General features: G+C 37.3%; 1 protein-coding gene and 1 pseudogene across 6 annotated transcripts; both read right to left on the bottom strand.

The window, feature by feature from the left end:
• Positions 1-643: 643 nt before the first annotated feature.
• Positions 644-17382, bottom strand: crispld1a (cysteine rich secretory protein LCCL domain containing 1a). 5 transcript variants are annotated; one of them, XM_089125672.1, is made up of 16 exons: positions 17243-17382; positions 13406-13463; positions 13149-13318; positions 7340-7458; positions 6883-7015; positions 5673-5788; positions 5454-5554; positions 5060-5206; positions 4478-4538; positions 4251-4317; positions 4035-4165; positions 3917-3960; positions 3282-3354; positions 3072-3144; positions 2531-2664; positions 644-2112 (listed from the first exon to the last, which is right to left on the bottom strand). In XM_089125672.1, exons 2-16 carry the CDS (start codon positions 13407-13409, stop codon positions 2061-2063), a joined length of 1425 nt encoding a protein of 474 aa, XP_088981798.1. In that variant the 5' UTR covers positions 13410-13463; positions 17243-17382; the 3' UTR covers positions 644-2060. The 5 variants fall into 5 exon arrangements, with proteins under 5 accessions (XP_088981798.1, XP_088981797.1, XP_088981796.1 ...); XM_089125671.1 differs by lacking the exon at positions 17243-17382 and adding an exon at positions 14477-15079; XM_089125670.1 differs by having other exon boundaries at positions 13149-13463.
• LOC148969598 (uncharacterized) lies at positions 16322-19315 on the bottom strand (annotated as a pseudogene). Its single transcript, XR_016149221.1, has 2 exons — positions 19102-19315; positions 16322-18255 (listed from the first exon to the last, which is right to left on the bottom strand). The product of XR_016149221.1 is annotated as an uncharacterized LOC148969598 (transcript).
• Positions 19316-22642: the final 3327 nt, after the last annotated feature.

Below are 22642 nucleotides of genomic sequence, written 5' to 3'. Positions count from 1 at the left end.
TGTTAGTGTGTTAGTCACCCTGCATTACTCTGTTTTGTTATGATGTCAGTGTGGTGGCTGGTAATTACACTTGAGTTGTGTTTCTGGACTGCAGGCATTCAGGTGGAACATGACCTGGATAGAGAATGATGTTTTGGACATTAGCTATAAATACTGGCTTTCTACGGCTCAGCAGGCTGCGACTGCGGCACGTCTGAAAATAATCAGGTTGCACTGACAAAGTGGACTTCTAACTAATAAACAAGTTATTTAAAAGAAAACTTGAGGTGTCTGGAGGTGATTAATATTCAGTAGTAGCACCCGGTTTAGTAGTCATTTACCCAAATTTACCATCCTTCTTACTGAGAAGACATTTAATTCTTCTACCAAATTAGATCTGCTGCATCTATCCACCTGAATGAATGAAAGTAATGTGGAAGTGTGTTCCTCAATAAAATGATTCTATAATCCATAAGGGATTTGTTTCAGCTGTTAGTTTGAGGGCGAGAGAGCAGTAAACACTGAAAATTATTCCATCTGGTTTTCGTTACAGACAGATGGCCTCAATCATTTGTCTATTCCATGCATTGTACTAGTCTAGTGTTTCTACAACAACAAAAATTCCCATTGTGAGCTGAAAACAGTTAAAAAGGCATACAAGAGACTGATTAAGTTTATTATAATATGTTTCTTAAACAATGTGAGGTAGAAAACAAATAATTTGTACAACCATATGCATTCATTATACAAGGCCATTATGATAAGACATTGTAAGGGGAGGACAATGTAAAGTGCCAATCGCCACTGGACAGTTTTGGAGATTTCTCTCTTTCCACACGGAAAGTGACTTTGAGCGGTGCTTCATAAATTGCTACACGTAAGACAAAGGACATTTTGACCATTACATTTCACTAATGTATCCCCACTTCAAGACAATGGTTAGCAACTGGTTTCTCAAATTTGATTGGTTGATTGAAATGTTGATGCCAGAACATGTTGCACTTGGTTAAATCGCGTTCACCCAATTATATGGTTAGATTTTTTCCCATTGGAACCGATCTGTGACTATTTTTTGGGGTGTGACCCACCAGTTGAGAACCACTGCATTAAAGCCTCCATGAAAATCCATTTTACTGGCGTAAGGATGGCAAATCTCTCACTCACATTACAGCAATAACACGATCCAATTAGTTCCCGATTGACAAACTCAAGTCCTGCCCTACATTTTTTTTTCTTGTTCGAGAAGCAGTTTCACTCAGATATACAGTACATCAAAATAGGGAAGAAACGACTATCACAACTTCCGTTTCATGTCGACTTCAAGGAAATACAAATGTTCCCCAAAAAAACTGCAAACAAAATGGCACCCCAAATTAATTTGGACATCATATAAACACTCGATTTTTTAAGTAACCTATAAAAAACATTAAATGATAATAAAGTTGCTTTATGATACAGTACACAGCACATGAATACAGAACCTCATTACAATTAAGACAAGCTATTCAAAACAAGCTATTTACAGTGTTTAATAATGTGGACGTTTCATATAACATTTTGTTGGATGTTTTTTATATGTTAACTCCTGCCCTGCAGGATTATATCCACATTCTTTATTTTCATCCAAATAATCAGAAAAAACCCTAAAACTTTATCAGCAGTCCTTTCTTGCCCATATATATATATATATATATAAATACAGTGAAAAAAATAACATGACAACATAACAAGACAACTTAATATGTCAACTTAACATCTAAAATATATTGTAGATATGCTATAATAGTCTCTGAAATGTTCTTTATGAAAATAATGGAAGCTTAAAACTTAACTTAAGTGCTTTTTCTCTACAATACAGACACCATATTCCCTGACGATCCTCTAATTACATGCTTTTTAGGCAATACAATGGCTAATCAGCTTGATGAATTGGAGAGGGTCTCAGTCTATACAGCAAATTCTTAGTTCAGGCAACATTTGTGTGAAAGGAAATATAGTATAGGCTGGTTAGAGCAGAAAAGGTCTCACAATGGCCACAATTACAGCCTAATCAACAGAACAAGTTGATAGTGGCCGCGATTTCAAACAACTGCGAATACTCTGAATGCTTTGCCACCCGCGGAGTTCGGCAGGCTGTGAGAGAACACAGAGGTTAAATAAGCAATGCCTCCCAACTCTTAAACATAATTGTGTTCTTAATGACCACTTTTGGTGAAAAGCTTATTTAGTGTAAGAAGATGTTTGTGATAAAAATCCTTGGTGTTGATTTGATGGGATAGATATGTTCATTTTGTCATTACAAGCCATTGTGAAGTAGCATAATTGTAACATGTCCATTCATCCATGATTTTGTCAACCATTAGCAAGCATACCTTCAAAGTGACTAACAAAGTTTACTACATCATGCTTGGAGTGGAACCACTGGTACAGCTCTACCCTAATCAGCTTTCTCAAAAAAGGCCTGTGATTTTAAAAGCTTAAGGAGAGACAGGCTGCCCCATACTCTGCCTTACACCAAGTGCACATGGGCCAGTTTGGGGATAAAACCTACCTTTCTGAGACTATGCCATTCTGGTATGAGGAAATGTACAGCTTCCTGTTGTCTGTGGGCATCACGTCAATGTAACCACCTGACCCGTTGCTTAACACGCCGGCATGAATTGCAGACCTGCATATACTAGATTTCTGCAAAACAAACACATGGTCTTTAGTGGGACGGCAATCTTTGTGCTTTAAAGGGATAATTCACCCCAAAATGAAAATTCTGTCATCATTTACTCACTCTCATGTTGTTCCAAATCTGTATGAATTTCTTTCTTCTGCTGAACACAAAAGAAGATATTTTAAAGACTGTTGGTAACCAAGCAGTTGATAGGCCCCTTTGACCCTCCATAATATATATTTTTTCCATACTATGGAAGTCAATGCTGACTGGTTACCCATGTTTGTCAAAATATCTTTTTTTCTGTTCAGCAGAAGAAATAAATTCATACAAGTTTGGAACAACTTGAGGGTGAGTAAATAATGATAGAATTTTCATTTTTGGGTGAACTATCCCTTTAAATTTGATTTTGAAAAATGAAAAAGCTTACATCTGAATAAATTCTGGTGCCTATGACTCGAGAAAGGGGAGTTTCTTGCTGGCAGTTGCGAGGACAGTAAATCCTTGTGGGAAGACAACACAGGTTGGAAAGTTTTATTTTTTCAAATGAAGTTTCAAATGCTATTGGCAGGTTTTATTTCAAAACTGTTAAGATAAAATAACATTTCAGCTGGAGATTTGGTTCATTACAGATTTGTACCTAGGACAGTGTCTTGCAGGCTTGTGGTAAGGGCACAGCACAGAAACTGTAGTCTCACATGTGATAACTTTTACTGCAACAGAGGAAAGATTGTGAAATTAATAGTAAAGGTACGTTATGAAACCCTTGCAGGGTAATACAAGACCCCCCGTTTCAAACTGTGGTCCTGATTACTCATAGTATGTCAGGGTTTATTTTGTGATAATAACTGACTGGCTGGTCATTGTTGTGCTTCTACTCAGCTACTTAGCAAATATATACACCACTGTTTAAAAGTTTGGGCTTACCGTATTTAGAAAGGATGCATTGATCGAAAGTAAAGACATTTATAAAATAACCAAGATTTCTATTTCAAATAAGTGCTGTTATTTTAAACTTTGTTCAAAAGAATATACATCCACGATCATATTAAGCAGCACAACCGTTTACAAAATTGACAATAATATGATTTTTTTCTTAAGCACCAAATCAGCATATGAAAATGATTTCAGAAGGATTATGTGATAGTGAAGTAATAATGCTGAAAAAACATTTTAAGTCCGAAGCCATTATATTAAATAAGTGACCTCTGAATGCTGCAGCTGACCAATCAAAATGAAGTATTGCAGAGTGTGAAAAACTAATTTAAAACTTACTTGTCACTTTGGATACTGAGAAGGCATTGGCACTCTGGTACTTCCTGTAACATTTTCATTATGTTAGATGGAGTTGTTTCTAATGCGCATGTAATTCAATCTTAAACAGATTGCTTACCCAAAGGACTGAAGTCCATTTTTGTATGATTTGATGAAGAAGTCTTTCCTGCCCTGTCTTGTGACATCCATCCAGCCTCCATCATTGTCAATGACACCATAATGGATGCCTGCCCGGCAAATACTTGATTGCTGAGGGCGAAGTTGTTGTTGGCATGAACTACACAAGACATGATAAACTGGAAAAAAAATAAATAAATCTTTATGCCACACTTACCATGTCATAATACACTGTTCCAATCACCTTTGCCATACTGTCTAAACAACCAGCAGGACACTCGTACCTTTGGAGAAATTAAAGATAAAATTGCATACAGATCTTTAGAATTATGGTACATAGATTGTGTGTAGTCAGGATCTATTATTAGTAGTACCAAATGGCCAAAATGACTTTTAAAAGGTACTGTGTATATATATATGTTTAAATTAATTATTTTATCTCACCTATTACATGTGGTGCCTTTACACTGGTCTCTTAGCTTTGTGTCACATGTCACAATCTGTGCTGCACAAAGGAGAAAATAAATGCAGGTGGTTCATTTGTGTTTAGACATGCTGTATAGTTTAGCAGCACTGCAGAAATGTACAGCTCTGTTCCTCCAGTTTTGTAAAAGCAAGCTGTGGAATTCCAGCAGGAGTTCATGGTGGCCAACAGCAGGAGATCTCAGCTTTCAGTCCAAACCCCCTTTCAGCAAAGGAAGCAATTTAAAACCCACAAGTATTCATCGTCCCCAAAGCAAACATGCTCAGCAGGGGAATCACGATTATGAGAAAAAAAAAAAAAAAAAAAAAAACCTCCCCGCTGCACTTCCAACATTAAATATACGTTTGAAAAAAAAAAAAAAATTCATTGACAGATTCATGCCTGGTGAACATCAAAACAATCTGAGTTAAACAAAAATAGGTTTAAGAGCCAGCAAATGTATTTTTTAGATGAAACAGAAATTGTTTTTCAAGCACAACTTATATTTCTGTAAGTGGTTCCCCTGTGACTCTGAAAAGCATAATCAGTGAACCACAGCTTACACATCTGCTCTTTGCTCACAACTGTATTTAGGCGTCTGGTAGGACTTGGGGGCCGTAAATGGGGTCCAGAACTGTGAGAGACCTCGGGTTCTATAGAATTTATTTCGTCTGTTTCCTCACGTGGGCTTTGTCTATTTGTTCCATCACCTGAAAATGAAACAAAGAAATGAGTCTTCCATTTTGCCTGGATCAAGTTATGGTGTATTTGAGAAACTGATGCTAATCATCAAGCAATCAATAAATGATTGATAAAATACAATGTATATACACTACCATTTGAAAAATAACTTTTTTGCAGCAATTTAAATGCTAACACATTTTACTGATCCTAAACTTTTGAACAGTAGTGTATGTATTGGCAAAGTTGGAAGCTCCTGTAATATAAGCTCCAAACCTTTATAACAGAGATTTTCTCTGCAAACTCCTCCATAGCTAGGTGGGCAGGCAGAGCAAGAGGGGCCATGTTTATATGGGGCATATCCCAACCAGTTACCTCTACACAGAACAAAACACAAAGAAGGAGAGACAACAATGACAAACTAGCATAATACAAATGACAGAGAATGAGTACAGTACTTAATCATGTATGAAGAATAACGAATAAGTAACTCACTTTGGTGAGTAGTTGCACACAAGATAAACTGCTTTTGCCCAAATCTGGCCCCACACATTCATGTTGTAGCACACGTTGATCGCACAGCCAATTCGACTACTAGTTGCCCAAACAAGCTGGAATAAGTAAGGAAGCAAAACAGTCAATCAAGTATATCTGACTATAAGTAATCTGGTTGAAATCATTTAATGACCTTAGGCATTATCATCAGCACAATGAATTTGTTCTATATTCAAATCTATTTGCATGGGTTACTCTTGTCTATACAATAACCTCAAGCAGTCTGTAGCTTTAATATCCATATGATTTGCTTATTTTCCCCCGTTATAAAGTCTTTCGAAACCATAAGATAGCTTTGTGTGAGAAAAACATTGAATGTAGGTTGCCTACTATATTACTGTCCATTCTTCTATTTGGAGTTTAACAGACTGGGATAATGGTGGCTATTAATTGTCATTGTATGGACAAGAGTTGAGTGAAGATTCTTAAAAATGTGTTAATTACAGATTTTTCATTTTGGTGAATTTATACTTTAAATTACACTTTAAAATTATGTCATTAATGACTCACCATCACGTCGTTCCAAACCCTTAAGACCTCTGTTCATCTTCAGAACACAGTTTAAGAAATTTTAGATTTAGTCCGAGAGCCATTGAAAATGTATACAATGTATAGATTTTTTTGCCCAGCCATATTTATTTGAACCTGAATACACGGACGCACCAGATAATACGTCACCAGCGTCTTACGTCATCAGCATCACAGCGGACTTTGATGATGTCTTTATTTTCTTTCTGGACAAAGACAGTATACCATGTATACATTTTCAATGGAGGGACAGAAAGCTCTCGGACTAAATCTAAAACATCTTAAACTGTTCAGAAGATAAACGGAGGTCTTATGTGCTTGAGACGACATGAGGATGAGTCTTTAATGACATAATTTTCATTTTTGGGTGAAGTAACCCTTTTTTTTTTGCCATTTGGGCACGGCTGTCACGCAATGGCGATGATGAGGATAAAGGTGAGTTCAAAAAGGTTTTAATGAACAAAAGGGAAAACAAGGAGGGGACTTAGGAGGTGGCCGAGGCGATGACACATTGGTATTAAAATTCCTTCACTGGCGATTTCAGAACTGTTTTCAAATTCATTTTGCAACTAGTTACCCACATGATATGCTTATGAGGTATGTTCCAGTGATTATATCTAACCTGAGTGTAGTGGGTACAGACTGGACCACTGCACCTAAAAGGACAGTGAGGGCTACATTCCTGGGGGTATGGGAATGAGTAGTCTTTGACCTCATCGTACCAGGCTTGTACATGAGAAGTAGGTGGACGATACCTGGGGTGAACATAAAAAAAAGCACAATTAATAATAACCTGAAATTCATGCTTTGTCTAATGCAGAATAAAACCACCCAAACATAGGCATGCATAGCCTGGTCTTAGACAAAACATCATATGGGTTGGTTGTCCACAATATACTCTAGCATAGAACAGCCCACAGAGACTGGAAGATTGTCAGACTGACATTTACACTACCAATCAAAGGTTTGCGAAAGATTTTTGTTTTGTTTTTAAGGAGTTTTTAATAGAGTAGTTTAGATATCACAATGTGTTGACTATTAAGCTCACATGCCAATAAAGAAACAAAGCACAATCAGACCTTCCCCAGTGCACTCCCAGGTTCTGACCAATCTGAGGCAGCAGACCAGCTGGGCCATGCTCCCACAGGCAGGTCTCGGCCCATTCCTCAGCGCTCCGCTCCAGTTCAGTGTCCCACACCTACAAGAAATACAAATACAGGGCTGAAATTCCGAAACGCATTACAAAAAACAAATCCCTAATCTTTTGTATGGGTAGTTGTAATTATGACCTGGTTATAAGGTTGTTAACATAAAAAAATGTGTAATCCTACTAAAGTCAATGGCTGTTTTAGTCTATGTGACATTCAGTATGATAGTTTTTATAGATTCAGTTGACCTTCAATACAATGAGTGCTTGCAGGCTGTACAAAGAACCAGATTTCTTTCTGGTCTACCTCTTGGTTTGTTTTTCTTGTGCACTGATTCAAAAGGCACAATAATTATTTTGGATACAGAAGTGTGGGGTGTGGCTGACTAGGGGTTAAAGCACACAGGTACTGCAAGGGATTGGAAGGGGAGGCATGACCAGAAAAGTTTGAGAATCACTGGACTACATTAATGTTCTCCATATACCTTTGTCTTCTGTATTTCCTGCTCTGTTCCTATATTTGGTTGCACATTACACCATTGAAGGCTACTCACAAATCTAAGCATTTCTATCTGACCCACATGGAAAAGCAAAATGGCACTTTCACCTTGAATGGAGAGCATACAAAACTCAAGGTTGGAGCCAGAATTGAGGCGGGGGTGACCAGGGAGTTTTCTGGCCTGTCACTGCCCATACATGTTACACTTTCCCCCTAGGAGGTCCCAAGAACAGTCCAGTGGAAAATCTGTCCCAAAAAGGTCCCCAAAATAGCTGAAACAATTGCCTGAGACATTAATCCTTGAAGTGAGCACCTGCCAACAGGATGTCAGCTTGGTTCGCTAAGCCACCCATCACAGTAGGCCTTTATACTTAAAGGTATATTCGGCATTTAATACAAGAAGCTCAAAAGTTGTTCTTTTCATTTAAGTTTTAGGCATTACATTGTCATGATAACAAAGATATAAAAAAATCTAGCACCTTGTATACAAAAAATGCAGTACTTGAAAAGTCTAAAGTAAAAAGAATCTAAATAAAGTTTTACCAGATATTAAGCACAGTCCATTAGTACTCTAATGGCTGGTAGTTCACATGTAGTTGCACAGTTACTTATAGTTAGAAGAATGTCTAAAGTGAGGTATCAAAATAAAGTGTTACCTTAAAAAAAATGACATACACAAAACACAACCATGCTAAAGTTGACTACAAAGGGGGAACAAAACAATATATCACATTTTGGAAATTGATCTTATTGCCTTAATTAGAAAAAAGAAGAAAACTTTTTTTTGTTGAAGAAAACAACATTTAAGGACACTCGTTTTCTTTGTGAATGAATAATGCATTGTAAAAAGTTACAAAGTAAATTTAAAATAGCCCCACACCCTCACATACCCTTCACCATAGCTAAAGATTGGCATGGTTTTGTTTCAGTTAGCCTAATAGCTGGTACGATTTGCATAGAGAGATGATCTTATGGAAAGTACCCCATGCCAATCTCTAGGTATGGTGAAGGGTGTTAATGATGTGAGGATATTTTAAATCCAAAAAGCCAAGAGAACTTTTTACAATGCATTATTCATTCACAAATAAAATGAGTGTCCTTAAAGGTTGGAGTTTTCCTCATTTTTTAATTAAGGCATTAAGGTCAATTTCCAAAACTTTATCAGGATGCATAGTCTTATGTCTAGTCTTTACTAGCCTTAGTCAAACGGGTTGGCGCGTATGGTTGGGTTTGCGGGGAAATTGTGAAATTGTGTTTTGTTTTTTTAACATCTACTCTCGTGCAATGGAAATCATTATGAACATCAGCTATGCTAATTACTTTCCATTTGCCTTTCTATTGTTATCTCTGGATGTGAGTCCCGAGAAAAATGGCGTTTGACAGCTCCAGTTTGTATCCAGCCTCCCATGGAGACTTCAGATCCCCCAACACCTGCGATGAGAGTGAGACGACTAAACGCCTGTGAAGAGACAGGCATTTAGTCGTACTTACAGTGTACTTACCTAGAAAGTACTGGCTAATATAAGGCAAGTACATGGTTTAGGGGTAGGTTCAGGGTTAGTACTTAGTTATTACCCAGTAATTATAATTACTATAATAAGTACATAGTATGTACATGGGTAAAAGGACTGTAAAAGGAAGTGTTACCATTTATTTTATAGTTACAATGTTAGTGTAATGGTGTCTAATATCTATGGAGATATTTTTTTTTAGTATTCCATTTAGCATGTGTATATTAATGATTCAAGGTGTTATGGTGTACCAACAAAATCAAACACCACAAATAGATTGTTCAGCTGCCCAAAACTGAAAAAGCTGCCCCAAAATAATCTGTAAACTGAAAAAAAAGAGGCTAAACTTATTCTGTTTATACAGCGTTCTCAGTATGGGAGGCCCTAAAGAATCCACACTTAGGCAGGACCAGTAAAGGAAAACACGTCCCGTCAGGGCAGACATGCACTCTTTCACACACCATTGTTTACATCTTTTGACACCTCATTAGCTGCACGTTTTTTTATCATCTGGTCACATTCCAAGAAAATGGAAAATTTCCAATGTCCCTCATGAGCTATTTTTTTCTGTTGAGTGGCAAAAGAGCCTCAGTTAAAGTATTAAATGAGAAATGTAGAGTAAATGTAGCCTCAGTACAGTGCATGTGTGTGGGAATAAGACCGGGTTCCTGTTGAAATGTGGGTCTGTTGATTGCTGGATTTCCCTGCTGCAGTCTGAAATTCTGCTGTTTTGCCTAGAATTCAGAATCGGTTATTGTAAGAGGCTGTGGAGGGCTGGAGGAGTGCATCATCACATTCCATGTCTCCACATCCATCACACCTTTCCTATTACTCTCACTCTGCTGAGCTGCCCAAACTCCACTCCCGACACCCAGTTAACAATCTCTCAAACCGCTACCCGTCTTTCTGAAAAGCTGCAGTATAAATGGTTTCTTACTGCTCAAGACTACTCATGCTGCAAGCACCTATTTATTTACTTATTCATTTTCTGAAGTAAAATTATAAGCTGGGTCAGTCTCATGGTCCTGTTCTGTTTAGCATGCAAGGAAATCCAGCCAAATCCAGCCAGGGGCCACGTACATCAAGAAGGTCCAACACATTGAACGTTTCTGGGATACTGATAACTACACTGAACAAAATTATAAATGCAATACTTTTGTTTTTGCCCCCATTTTTCATGAGCCGAACTCAAAGATCTAAAACCTTTTCTATGTACATAAAAGGCATATTTCTCTGAAATATTGTTCACAAATCTGTCTAAATCTGTGTTAGTGAGCACTTTTCTCAAGCTGTCTGGCGGACGTCTCGGCATGGATGAAGGAACATCACCCGCAGCTCAACCTGACTAAGACTCCCTGCCAATCTGTCTCTACAGCACGACTTCACTATCCAGCTAGATTCTTCTTCAATCACCCCATCAAGTTCGGTCAGAAATCTTGGAGTAATCTTTGATGACCAGCTGACCTTCTCAGACCATATTACAAAGACAGCTCGATCATGCAGGTTTGCAATGCACAACATCAGGAAGATCAGGCCTTTCCTAACTGAGCAGGCGACACAGCTTCTTGTCCAGGCCCTGGTTATTTCTAAGCTCGATTACTGCAATGCTTCCATCATGTGCAGCTAAACCTCTACAAATGATCCAGAATGCTGGTGCTCGTCTTGTCTTCAACGAGCCCAAAAGGGCCCACATCACTCCTCTGTTCATCTCTCTGCACTGGCTACCACTCGCTGCTTGCATCAAGTTCAAGGCGTTGACACTTGCTTACAGATTGACCATAGGATCAGCTTTCTTCTACTTCCACTCATTACTACAAGTAAGTATACATCCCTACCAGAATCCTACGATCAGTCAATGAGAGACGGCTCGTGGTACCATCACAGAGAGCCTCAAAATCACTCTCCAGAACATTCTCATTCACAGTGGTGGAATGTGACGAAGTACAAATACTTTGTTACTTTACTTAAGTACATTTTTCACGTATCTTTACTTCACTTAAGTAGAATAAATAGTCCATACTTTTTACTTTTACTTCGTTACATTTTGCAGCAATTATTATACTTTCTACTCCACTACATTTCTACAACTTCTATTACTTTTTCATTACATTTTCTGATCAGTGACGTTTGATTGCCATAGATATATCAACCCGGTCACAATAAATGCGTCTCGGACGCAGTGTGTTTATCGTGCAATTTATTCCCGTAAATTTGATTTTACGTGCATAGGAAACGCACTGTGTGTAATATACGTTTGGTTAGGATTATGGCAAGCCAAGAGGTTCAGAATTACACCATAAATTAATCGCGTTTACTGCCAAACATAGTTATTAATATATAGTAATGAAAAGCATGATGTGCATATTGCCTAATTGCAAGCTTGTTTCAGAAATGGTGACAACAATTTTTTTCCAGAATTATTGAACATCATTATAGGAGTATTAGGTTGAATGAGTTAGATTTAAATGTTTTATTAATCATTAGAAAATAGACATTAAGAGAATAAATTGTTATGCAAGTACTTTTACTTTTAATACTTAAAGTACATTTAAAATCACGTACTTTTTACTTTTTACTTAAGTATGGTTGCCATTGTGTTACTTCTACTTTTACTAAAGTAAATATTTATCTGGTTATTTGTACTTTTACTTAAGTACTGAGATTCAGTACTTCCTCCAGCATCACACCATCTCTTCCGTGAGCACTTTATAAATAAATCCTTACTTGTCTGGTTTATGCTACTCTGAGCAATGTTTGAACTTTGTATTTTGAGCACTTCTTGTGTTGTTATTGCCTCTTCATGATGATGTAAGTCGCTTTGGATAAATGACTAAATGTAAATGTAAATCTTAATGGGCTATATGCACGCATAAGTTCCGCATTTGACGTAAGGATGCTCGTCCATTTCCGGTTGTGTAGATTAAAGCGGAGGAAAACCGGAGAAAACGGGATTATGGCAGAGTCTTCAATATTTACTGTCCTCCCGTCTTTGAAACGAAACGTACATACGTTTAGATGTAATTTTATATATATAGTTATGTTTATTTAATATAATTTTAAAAAGAAGCATAAACACAACGAGGGGTGTCTGTTTTATCTGTTTTTGTGACTAACGTTTCATTAGTATAACCATGGAGTATAAAATTCAATATAAATTCTCGGTATTGCATTGGACTCTATGATCGGCGGAAGTTATCGAGCATCCTTAATCCTTCACCGGAAATAACGCCGTGCATAGAGCCCATTCGTGTTCCGAAGATGAACGAAGGTCTTACAGGGTTGGAGCAACATGAGGGTGAGTAAATACTGACAGAATTTTCATTTTTGGGGGAACTATCCCTTTAAGAGGGTGTTGTATTGACCTTGATTTATTGCAATGGTGAGGTGTTCAGTTTCTTATTTTCACTGGCATGTATCTTAGGTGTTGAGGACTAGTGCATATTATAGCCTAGTCAGCCTACATTCAGTACAAGTAAAATCAGATACTCTAAGGCCTGGTTTCACAGACAGGGCTTAGATTAAGCCAGGATTAGACTGTCATGAATAGTTTTCTATGCAATACCAAAACCACAAAGGTAACAGCTGACTGCAAAACAAATTAATGCAAAATAGATTGCAAAGTCTATGTGTACACTTACCACTAAACTAAAGAAAAATTTGAGTGGATAATACTTCCCAATACATGTTATTCACCATATTTGATCATTTGTAGCAGAGAAGAGACGTTTTACCATGTATTCCATATTTGAAGCTGGTGGGTAGACCTGCCCTCGAAGTTTGTTGTGAAGGTTCAGGATAGCCTGCATGTCACTGGTAGTGATGGCCCTCTTGCCTCGCTGTCTCTCCACCATCCAGTCTCCATCATCATCTTCCAGGTACTTATCCAAGAGAATGCCAAGATCTGTGGCATTAAACAACATCATAGTAAACACACATTGGGTCACCAGCAGGAGAGAAATCCCCCTCAGTAATGCAGAGGTTAAGTGACCCATGGTGGATGAGTTCTGATGATGACGAGGTGATGACGTCTGAGGGTCCTCAGGTAACTGTTGAGAAAAGGAAGAGCTTACAGGAAATAAAGCTGAGAAATAAAACAGGTACACGAAAGAAAAAGAGATGGGCAAGGGTTTGTGAAGAAAATTCTGAAACTTCAACCCAGCTCTTGTTTACATATTCAACATTATTCTGCTGAATAATGTTTCACAGAGTGTACAAAGAGCACACTTTCTTAAGTTTAAAAACTATTAAAGGAAAGTCCAATGAACAAACTTAATTTCAAAGAACTGAATCAATTCAGAACTTATTTTAGCCCACATAACTACACAGTCACATTGTCCCTGACATGTTGCCGTTCTGCTGTTTTTATGTTTATTTCAGTTATGATTTATTTTAAGGCTGTTGTATTTGTATGTATCCACAGTATTGAGTTTGTTACAACCACGATTCAGCTTATACAAGTTTAAATCAAAACTGAATATTTTACTTGCATGTTAAACAATACAAAAATCTATCTCTTGTCTGCAATTTTTTTTTTGGATGTTTCGAATGTTTAGTAAAAGTTATAGGCTTAAACATATTTTCACAAAGTTTTATTTTTAACATTTCTGATATATAGCATTTATAGGCTACTTTTCGGAGAGTTGTTGATTGATTCAGATCAGTTATTTGAACCGGTTCATCTGAGTCATTAAAAATGTTCAACCAAAAATGAAATGTTCACAAATAGTACCTCTATGAAAAAGTGTCACGGAAAGCAACGGAATTTAAATCATTTTATAGTTGTTGTTGTTGTTTTTGTTTTTTATCATAAAATGCAACGCCATAGATTTCTGTCTTATATATCTACGCCTACACTAACAATTAAACATAACGCAAAACGTGCGTTATAAGAATTTGCACTTTAAATAAATAAAATAGCATAAAATAAATTAAGTAGGCCTATTATGTTTTTATAGTCTTTAAGAGATGACACTGCCAGAGAACAATAATAAAGCAATCATTAATTAGAGTTTGAACGAAGTGTTTTCGAGAAAAACAATTTGAATACTGATTAACTTACCTGAGCAACTAGCCTATCCAGCGAATTAACGATCACTCAGATGTTCTGCAGACTTGCTGTAAATTTCAGCAGGCTAGCCTACTGAGAACTGCTTGTCTTCTGACAGTAGAGTTTTGCGAATGCTCATCCATAGATCCAAAAGCATCTGTAAGCATGCTCATAAATACAATTTAACGATCATAAATGTGCAGAGGAGACTCGGTTCCCATTGTGTGGGACAGAGTGCAACACATGGTGCAACATCTCTTTAAATCCAAACTCAACTTCTTTGACAGTATCGAATTTCTTTGCAAACCACGCCTCCCCTGGTTCAGTCGACACACCCGTTATGGATTCAAATGAATATTTTCAAACTGTGTATCATCATCAATATTCACCTTATTGCTATCCACTTAAAGCCTCAATATGTAATTTTTCTGCTTTAAAAATAGCAAAAATAACTGTATCTGCTATCTTGGACATGGATTATCGCAATAATAACTACCTAAAATAATAAACTCGTTTGGAGAAACTGTATTTGAAGAGTAGGCTACTTTGAGGTTTTAGTGTCACTTTTATGAAAGGTGTGGGACTTATGACCTGTAGTCATAATCGCCAGCCACGGGGGGGGGGGGGGGGGGGGGGGGGGGGCTCACTTTGACAGATCTGTCACGTTCGCTTGCAAAAAGGCCAGCAGAGCTGCTTTCTGCTCGGCTAAAATGTCAAACGAATTATTATTTTAGGTAGTTATCATCGTGATAATCCATGCCCAAGAGTCCATTTCCCCAGATGAGATGGTTTTTTTTTATTCTTTATTTGACACTGTACTAAACACTGACCTCCTCGAACTTTTATTTTGGCACTTCCTGTTACCAGCATTTTTCAATTTGCAGTCTCAACCTAAACATTTAGATTCAACATTTAGATTTAGATTTAACATTTAGATTTAAATTTAACATTTATATTTAGATTTAACATTTATATTGAACATTTATATTTAGATTTAGCATTTAAATTTAGCATTTATATTTAACTTTTATATTTACAATTAACAATTAGATTTAACATTTACATTTATATTTAACATTTACATTTAACATTTAGATTTAAATTTAATATTTAGATTTAACATTTAGGTGTAACATTTAATATTTAGATTTAACTATTTAAAATATCTCTAAGTTGAAAAAATATAGATGTAAATGTGCTAAAAAGTGCGTCAAAAATTCATACCAGTTTTTTAAACATAGTTTGGAGCTAAATGTGACAAAATTTTGCTGTTATTTTCAGTCTGAGCCGCTTTACAAACGGCGCCCAGCCTGGAACCTGTTTTTAGGAACCTGAAAATAAATAGTTTTCTGCTGCTGTCTAATGTACTTTACTTCAATGTTCATTGTGTGTTCAGAGATGTTCTTCAGCACAGCATTGTTTCACACATTTTGTGTATTTCACACACTGCCTTTCTGTCGGATTGCACCAGCCTGAACAACCGGGACTTCCAGTCGAGAGCTGTGCGTCCACGCGAGGGGCAAGTGGACCGAAACCCAGATAGCACAAGGCTGTCTGATCTCCTATTTACATCTGGAAGACGTATTTTAAAGAGTGTTTACTCATCTGCAAGACGTCTATAGGACGTTTCCTGCAGATGTCTAGACGTTTATGAGATGTCAGTTTAACGTGCATTCTAAATCATTACATCTTAGAGACATCTTCTAAACATCTATTTGACATCTGCAGGAAACCTCCTATAGACGTCATGCAGATGAGCAAACACTCTTTAAAATACGTTTTCCAGATGTAAATAGGAGATCAGACAGCCTTGTGCTATCTGCGAACCGACTCTCGATCTGAAACAAACAACGCCGTTTGTAAAGTGGCTCAGACTGAAAATAACAGCAACATTTTGTCACATTTAGCTCCAAACTATGTTTAAAAAAAAGTTGTTGACCATGTGATATTTCAGTTTTTCTTTTTTAATGAATCGATGAAGTGGTTGGTTCTCTGACGCTAAAACAAACTCACAACTACTGGCATCAGATCCATGGAAACCTGCACCTGGCATGTACTTGCATAGTAATAACAGTAAGTACATGTAGTTGGTTAATATTACTCAGAACTTACATGTATAATTACACTGTAACAATGAAGCCATAAAAGGATAGTTCACCCAAGAATTAAAATTCTGTCAGTAATTACTCTCCCTCATGTTGTTTAACCCCGTAAGACTTTCGTTCATCTTCAGAACACAAATTAAGATTTTGTGATTAAATCTGAGAGCTGGAGCACATATCTTAATTTGTGTTCCGAAGATGAACGAAAGTCTTACAGGGTTGGAACAACATGAAGGAGAGTAATTACTGACAGAATTTTCATTTTTGGGTGAACTAACCCTTTAAAATAAAACCATAAATACAGCTATTTATATACAGACATTAATTAAACCCAGAAATTCATCTATATACAATACAGTTAACCTATCCAATTTCACAAAGAATGGGCGTTTGTAAATTTGTAAGACACACACACACACACGCACACACACACACACACGCACACACACACACACACACACACACACACACACACACACACACACACACACACACACACACACACACACACACACACACACACACACACACACACACACACACACACACACACACACACACTTTCAGTATCTTGTTTATATTTTGATTGAACTGGTATGGAATGTGGTCCAAAATGTGAAACAATTTCAGTCGCTGAATAAAATGCCCCACATGTATCCTAGCTTTTGAGATTAACCTGTTATTGTTCACTTCCTCCTGAGTGAACTGTCCATTGACGAGGAAAGACGGGATGTTCAGGGAAACTCCTTCTGGCAAAATGTCCCGAATTGTGAAGCCCTTGTCTGCCATAACCATATCGTCAGGATGTAAGTGTTGGAAAAGTCCACAGTCAGCTGTTATGGCCTTGTCTGAGGCACTCCTACCGTACAGGTCACTGGCAAAGGTAATACATCCATTAGGCGCAACACCGATTAAAGCCTTAAGTGTGGTTCGTCCTTTGTACTGGCTGTACAAATGGCACTGTGCATCAAGCCTCTCCGTGTTAGAGACGGCAACCTCTGTGCAGTCAAGGACGATCCTACAGTTAGGGAAGGGCTGGAAGCAGTCTGGCAGCGATGTTTGATTCTTGGTTGTGGAGGGGATGTTGTTATCAAGCAAAACGACATACAAAATCTCATACAGGGCACTAATGATGGTGGTGAAGATGTTGGTTACTGTGGCTGTGCTACAATTAAACCTTGTTGCAAGGTCTATGTGGCCGCAATTTAGTCTAAGCTTCATTAAAGTCAGGAGCAATTGATCAACTAAGGGCATAATTTGGACAGTCCAATCAGAATGATATTGTAGTTCAAATTTAGAAAGAAGTGATTCCAAAAACAGGACAGTGGCAACATCAGGCAATCCAGTAAAATATTGAACTCTGTCAGGACTATTAGAAATTTGACTGAAGTAAAAAAATTGCTTCTGTTTCTCCAATTGTTTTTCAATTTTTCATTCTCCACCTCAAGTGCCACAAGACTTTTTGAGGTACATGGGGTCTCTACAGTTGTCACCATGTCAGCATCCGGTCCCTCATCCTCAACGTTGCTAGGGACCATTTGTTTCTTGCGTTTTGGAAGATGGCTGAGGTTCTCTGGTAAAAGTCTTCCCCTCATTCCAAGCAAATCTTGATGGCCCAGCAGCTTTTCCATTGGGGAAATGCCAACTGCACACACCCTTGAGTTGCAGTTTGGGATGAAGTTTTCACGTCTGTAAAAAATAAATGTATTTATAATTTTATCATTTAAATATTACTTTTTATAAGTATAATATTTACATTCATTCACCAAAGGGATTTTGTTTATTATTTTTATTTAAAGGTTGTACCATGTTCCTATTGACCAGAAAGACTTATTTCAGGTGAAAATCTGACAATATCTCACAGCTCGCTTGCTTTACATAACAACAATCAAATAGGTTTATGAAACAATTACTGTAATTCACCTTAAATACTTTTTCATGTTTCAAAGGTTGTAGTATTTTCCTACTGACCTGACTAACTCACTACATGTGAAATTTCTGTAATACCTAATATTATAATAATAATTTACATCTACAATAATATAACATAATATAAGGAGGTTTGTTTCAGGTTGTAGTACATTAGACACGAGTCTGATCTTATATCTCAGACAAATGACTAACGTTAGCAGATTATCATACAAAAAGTGGTCTAATGTTTTTTCTTGCTATGTAACGTTACACATATCTTCATGCTTCGATTTGTCTATAGATTTAGTGTTCTTCTTTTTTTTTTATCATTTTATAACGTGCTTCGTTGCACATTATTCGGCATTTTCGCTCACACAGCACTAACTTAACGTTACATAGACTGTGGGCAAAGCTAACGTTAGCCTTAGCTAGCTAACTTCGTTTCATCTTAACTAGGCGGCAGAACAAGGCCTGACAACGGAAAAATAATGCAAGATATGGGTTTATAACAACAAACAACATATAAAACCCATAACGTTAGACTACATAAGCCCTTTTCTAAAAGGACTGGTTTCGCTTCACCGCCAGTGGGTGTTAGGGATAAAGGAAAGAATTGTAACTTACCTTATGAACTGCAGCCATTTTCTCTTTTCTTTCTCGTCACAGGTAAAGCGGTAGAATGACAGTTGAATGTCACTTGTCTTTTTTAACTCCGACCTATTTAAACAACACGGGACACAGCACTGCGGCATGTTAAAACCAGGTTAAAACTCGGGCGAAAGCGGTAAGTAGAGAGGACCCAGCATTTGGACCCGGAAACAATATTATCAGAGCGTGATTACGTCACGACGTAACAACCGAATACCCGCGCGATCGGAGTGTTGTTATGTTTCTATGGCAACCAGAGCATAGCTTCAGTAAAACCGCGCTTTCCATTTTCTCCAATGTTTATAATAATATAAATGAACCGTCTTGTTTAATCTTAAAGTTTTGGTGGTCAGATTCAGACTCAATGAAGAGCAGAGAGCACATATATGATCAAACTAAACAAGCAACAAGCAATCATAAAGGGCAAACAGTTATTATGCGAGCGAGTTAACGTTAACTCGAGTCAGAATGTGCATGTGAAAGGTTGCATTTGTCATCCATCACCGTGACATCAAGTGGACTTTTAAAGCTGAAATAATGAGTGGATTAAGCTTGGAATGACGAGAGAAATAACATGGATAGAACTTTCCTGTCGGTGGATTGTAATGCATCTAACCCTAACGTAATGGAAGTGAGACGACGGCTACTAAATTTAGGTAAGACAAAAAGTTTTATTTTTTGCAACTTGTGTGAAATAATGTGACAATCGGGTCCAGTCGGGTTTGTGTCTTCCCGCCGGTTTCGGGTCCAGTTTTCAAATAATAGACGGGTCCAGGTCGGGTCCGGGCAGAGTACATTTATGACATTTCTCGAGTCTGAACGCGCGCGATTGGAGTGCAATCTCAAGAGTGTGTGTTATGTTTCTATGGCAACCAGAGCAGAGCTTCAGCCAAACCGCGCTTTCCATTTTCTCCAATGTTTATAATTATGGCAAGCCGTTTTAGCTTAAATTGTACCCAGCCTTACTCGTCATTATTGCATTTTTACCAGTAAGAATTCAATTAGAGAGCTTTACAATTTAATTCCTCCTAGTAGCAATTACAATTATAGAGCTCTCTAATTAAATTCTTACTAATTACAATTACGATTAGAGAGCTCTTTAATTCAATTTTTACTAAGAATGTAAACAGAGCTCTTTAATTGAATTGCAGAGCTCTGCAATTGCATTTTTACTAGTAAGAATTACATTAGAGAGCTCTCTAAATCAGTTTTTACTAGTACGTATTACATTCAGAGAGCTCTTTAATGCAATTATTACTAGTAAAAACTGATTTAGAGAGCTCTACAATTCAATTCTTACTAGTAAGAATGCAATTGCAGAGCTCTGCAATTCAATTAGAGAGCTCTTTAATGCAGTTGTTAAGTAACAACTGCATTAAAGTAAGTGTTGAATTGTAGAGCTCTCTAATTGAATTGTTACTACAATTCAATTAGAGAGCTCTACAATTCAACACTTACTAGTAGCAGTTACAAATAGAGAGCTCTAACTCAATTTGTACTAGTGAAAATACTATTTCAGAGCTCTCTAATTCAATTCTTACTAGTAACAATTACAATTAGAGAGCTCAACAAATGAATTTTTACTAGTATAGTCATATGTCTCCATTGACTTCCATTCATTTTTAATCATAAAACCATATATATCCATTCAATCCTTCCATTCATATCTTCGATGTTTTTTGTTGTTTTTTAATGTGACATTAAAATGTCAATGCCATTGTTTTGTCTCAATAAAAGCTACCATTGCGTTCAATAAATCCACACATATGTCTGTGATTGGCTACATCGCTCATCGCTGCAGTCATGTTATAAAAAGAAACTCTGCCAATGTAAATCATTTCTATTTTGTTTTCTCTGCCGTCCAAACTCTGCCGTCCACAAAAAGTTTATCAAAACGAAGTGACATCCTTATGTTAGGTTGATTAAGACGAAGAGTTTGCATGTAGTTAACCAGCTTTCTCCATATCTCACGCACTCGAGTGCTAAAGTCCTCCGACACCCGGATTCGGTCGCTTGATCCGTCCTCCTCACTGTTACTTTGTTCACGCCATTCTCGTGTCTTCTGTCTCGCCTTCTGAAAAATCTCATCCTTATCCTTCCACGTATTAAATCGGACAACCACCAGTCGCGCTCTCCCAGGTGATCTCTTCCCAACCCGGTGAGCACACTCGATCGGGAGCTCCACATCACTTTTGGCTCGGACCATATCAAGATAGTTGGTAACATGGTCACGAACTTTCTTCTCACTTTCTTCCCACGTTTCCCGTTCCGACTCCGGAATGCCGTAGAAGACAAGATTATCTCGTCTATTCTGATTTTCCATGCGATCGTGCCTTGCCTTAAATTCAGTGTTTTCATGCTCAAGTCTCTTAGCTGTCTCCATACACTTTTCAACGAGTTCTCTAGGTCCCTCACTTCTTTATGAAGGGACTCAATTAGTTTAGGTGTATGTGATTCTGAGCCAGCCGTTTCTCCAAACAATGAAGTCTGTCTGGTTGTTCTCTCCGTCCTGAGCATCGTGTCTCTGAAGCTCCACCACCCTTTCCTCTTCCAGGGCCGGGGTTCTTTTCCACGTCGCCCGCTAATATTAAGAGAAGGCCAGAGAAGACGTTAGAGTGCATGTCTCTAGATCAAAGAATCTAAGCTCTGATCATGTTAACTATGTCTGAATTTCCACCACGTCTGTTTTTGAATCAACTGTTGAAATGTAGATTAGGCTACTGCTGACGGTGTTTCTCCCTCCAAGCAATTTACTAGTGCTGCCATAGGGATGCTTCAGCTTTTGCCACCCGGAAGAATTCACGTCTATTATTGTTGTGATGTCATGGTGAATTGTCGTATAAGAGCAGCTAAAAAGGTTACCACCGACACAATAGACTCCTCTTCCTTAATGCTCTACTGTGGTAGAAATGAATTTGTTATATTTCTCGCCAGATTTTCGAAGACATCATTATGCAACTTGTTTTTCATTATGATTCATTGTCTTTTCACACACAACTTACCATATCCTGCCAAAACTTAATTCTGTCTCTGATGTCTTTCTGAGACAGCAATGACTTTTATGTTGTGCATTTGTTTAAATTTAGCTAATTTCCTGACCTAATTTGTGGTTAAGACAATTGAAAGCTTAGTGGGTAACAATTTACAAGGTTAATTAGTTAGCATACCTTAGTTAACATAAACTAAGCATAAACAATACTTCTACGGCATTAATTAGTTAATATTAATTTCAGAATGAACTGATACATTATTAAAATCAAAGGTTGTATTGGTTAACATTAGTTAAGTCACTGTGAACTATCATGAACAAAAAATGAACTGCTGGATTTTTATTAACTAACATTAACAAGGATTAATAAATACTATAACAAATGTATTGCTCATTGTTAGTTCATGTTACATTAATGTAATGAACCAAATTGTTTTTAGGATTATGGGCATGTCCCTTTTTTATTATTAAATCCATGACATACAATGAAGAAGATTATGCTCTAGGTCACTAATCAAACAAGCAAAT

The sequence above is a fragment of the Pimephales promelas genome, chromosome 22, assembly GCF_988280905.1.
Source record: "Pimephales promelas chromosome 22, fPimPro1.hap1.1, whole genome shotgun sequence".
Classification (NCBI taxonomy): Eukaryota; Metazoa; Chordata; class Actinopteri; order Cypriniformes; family Leuciscidae; genus Pimephales; species Pimephales promelas.
Note: the sequence above shows the minus strand (reverse complement) of the source record. Positions and strands in the feature narration are given on the sequence as shown.

Coding starts and splice junctions, on each gene's coding strand:
- crispld1a (XM_089125670.1), bottom strand. CDS start 13,409: ATGGGTCACTTAACCTCTGCATTACTGAGGGGGATTTCTCTCCTGCTG. Junction 3,961..4,034: donor AATGGACTTCAGTCCTTTGG/GTAAGCAATCTG, acceptor AAAATGTTACAG/GAAGTACCAGAGTGCCAATG. Junction 3,355..3,916: donor CTCAGTATCCAAAGTGACAA/GTAAGTTTTAAA, acceptor CCTCTGTTGCAG/TAAAAGTTATCACATGTGAG.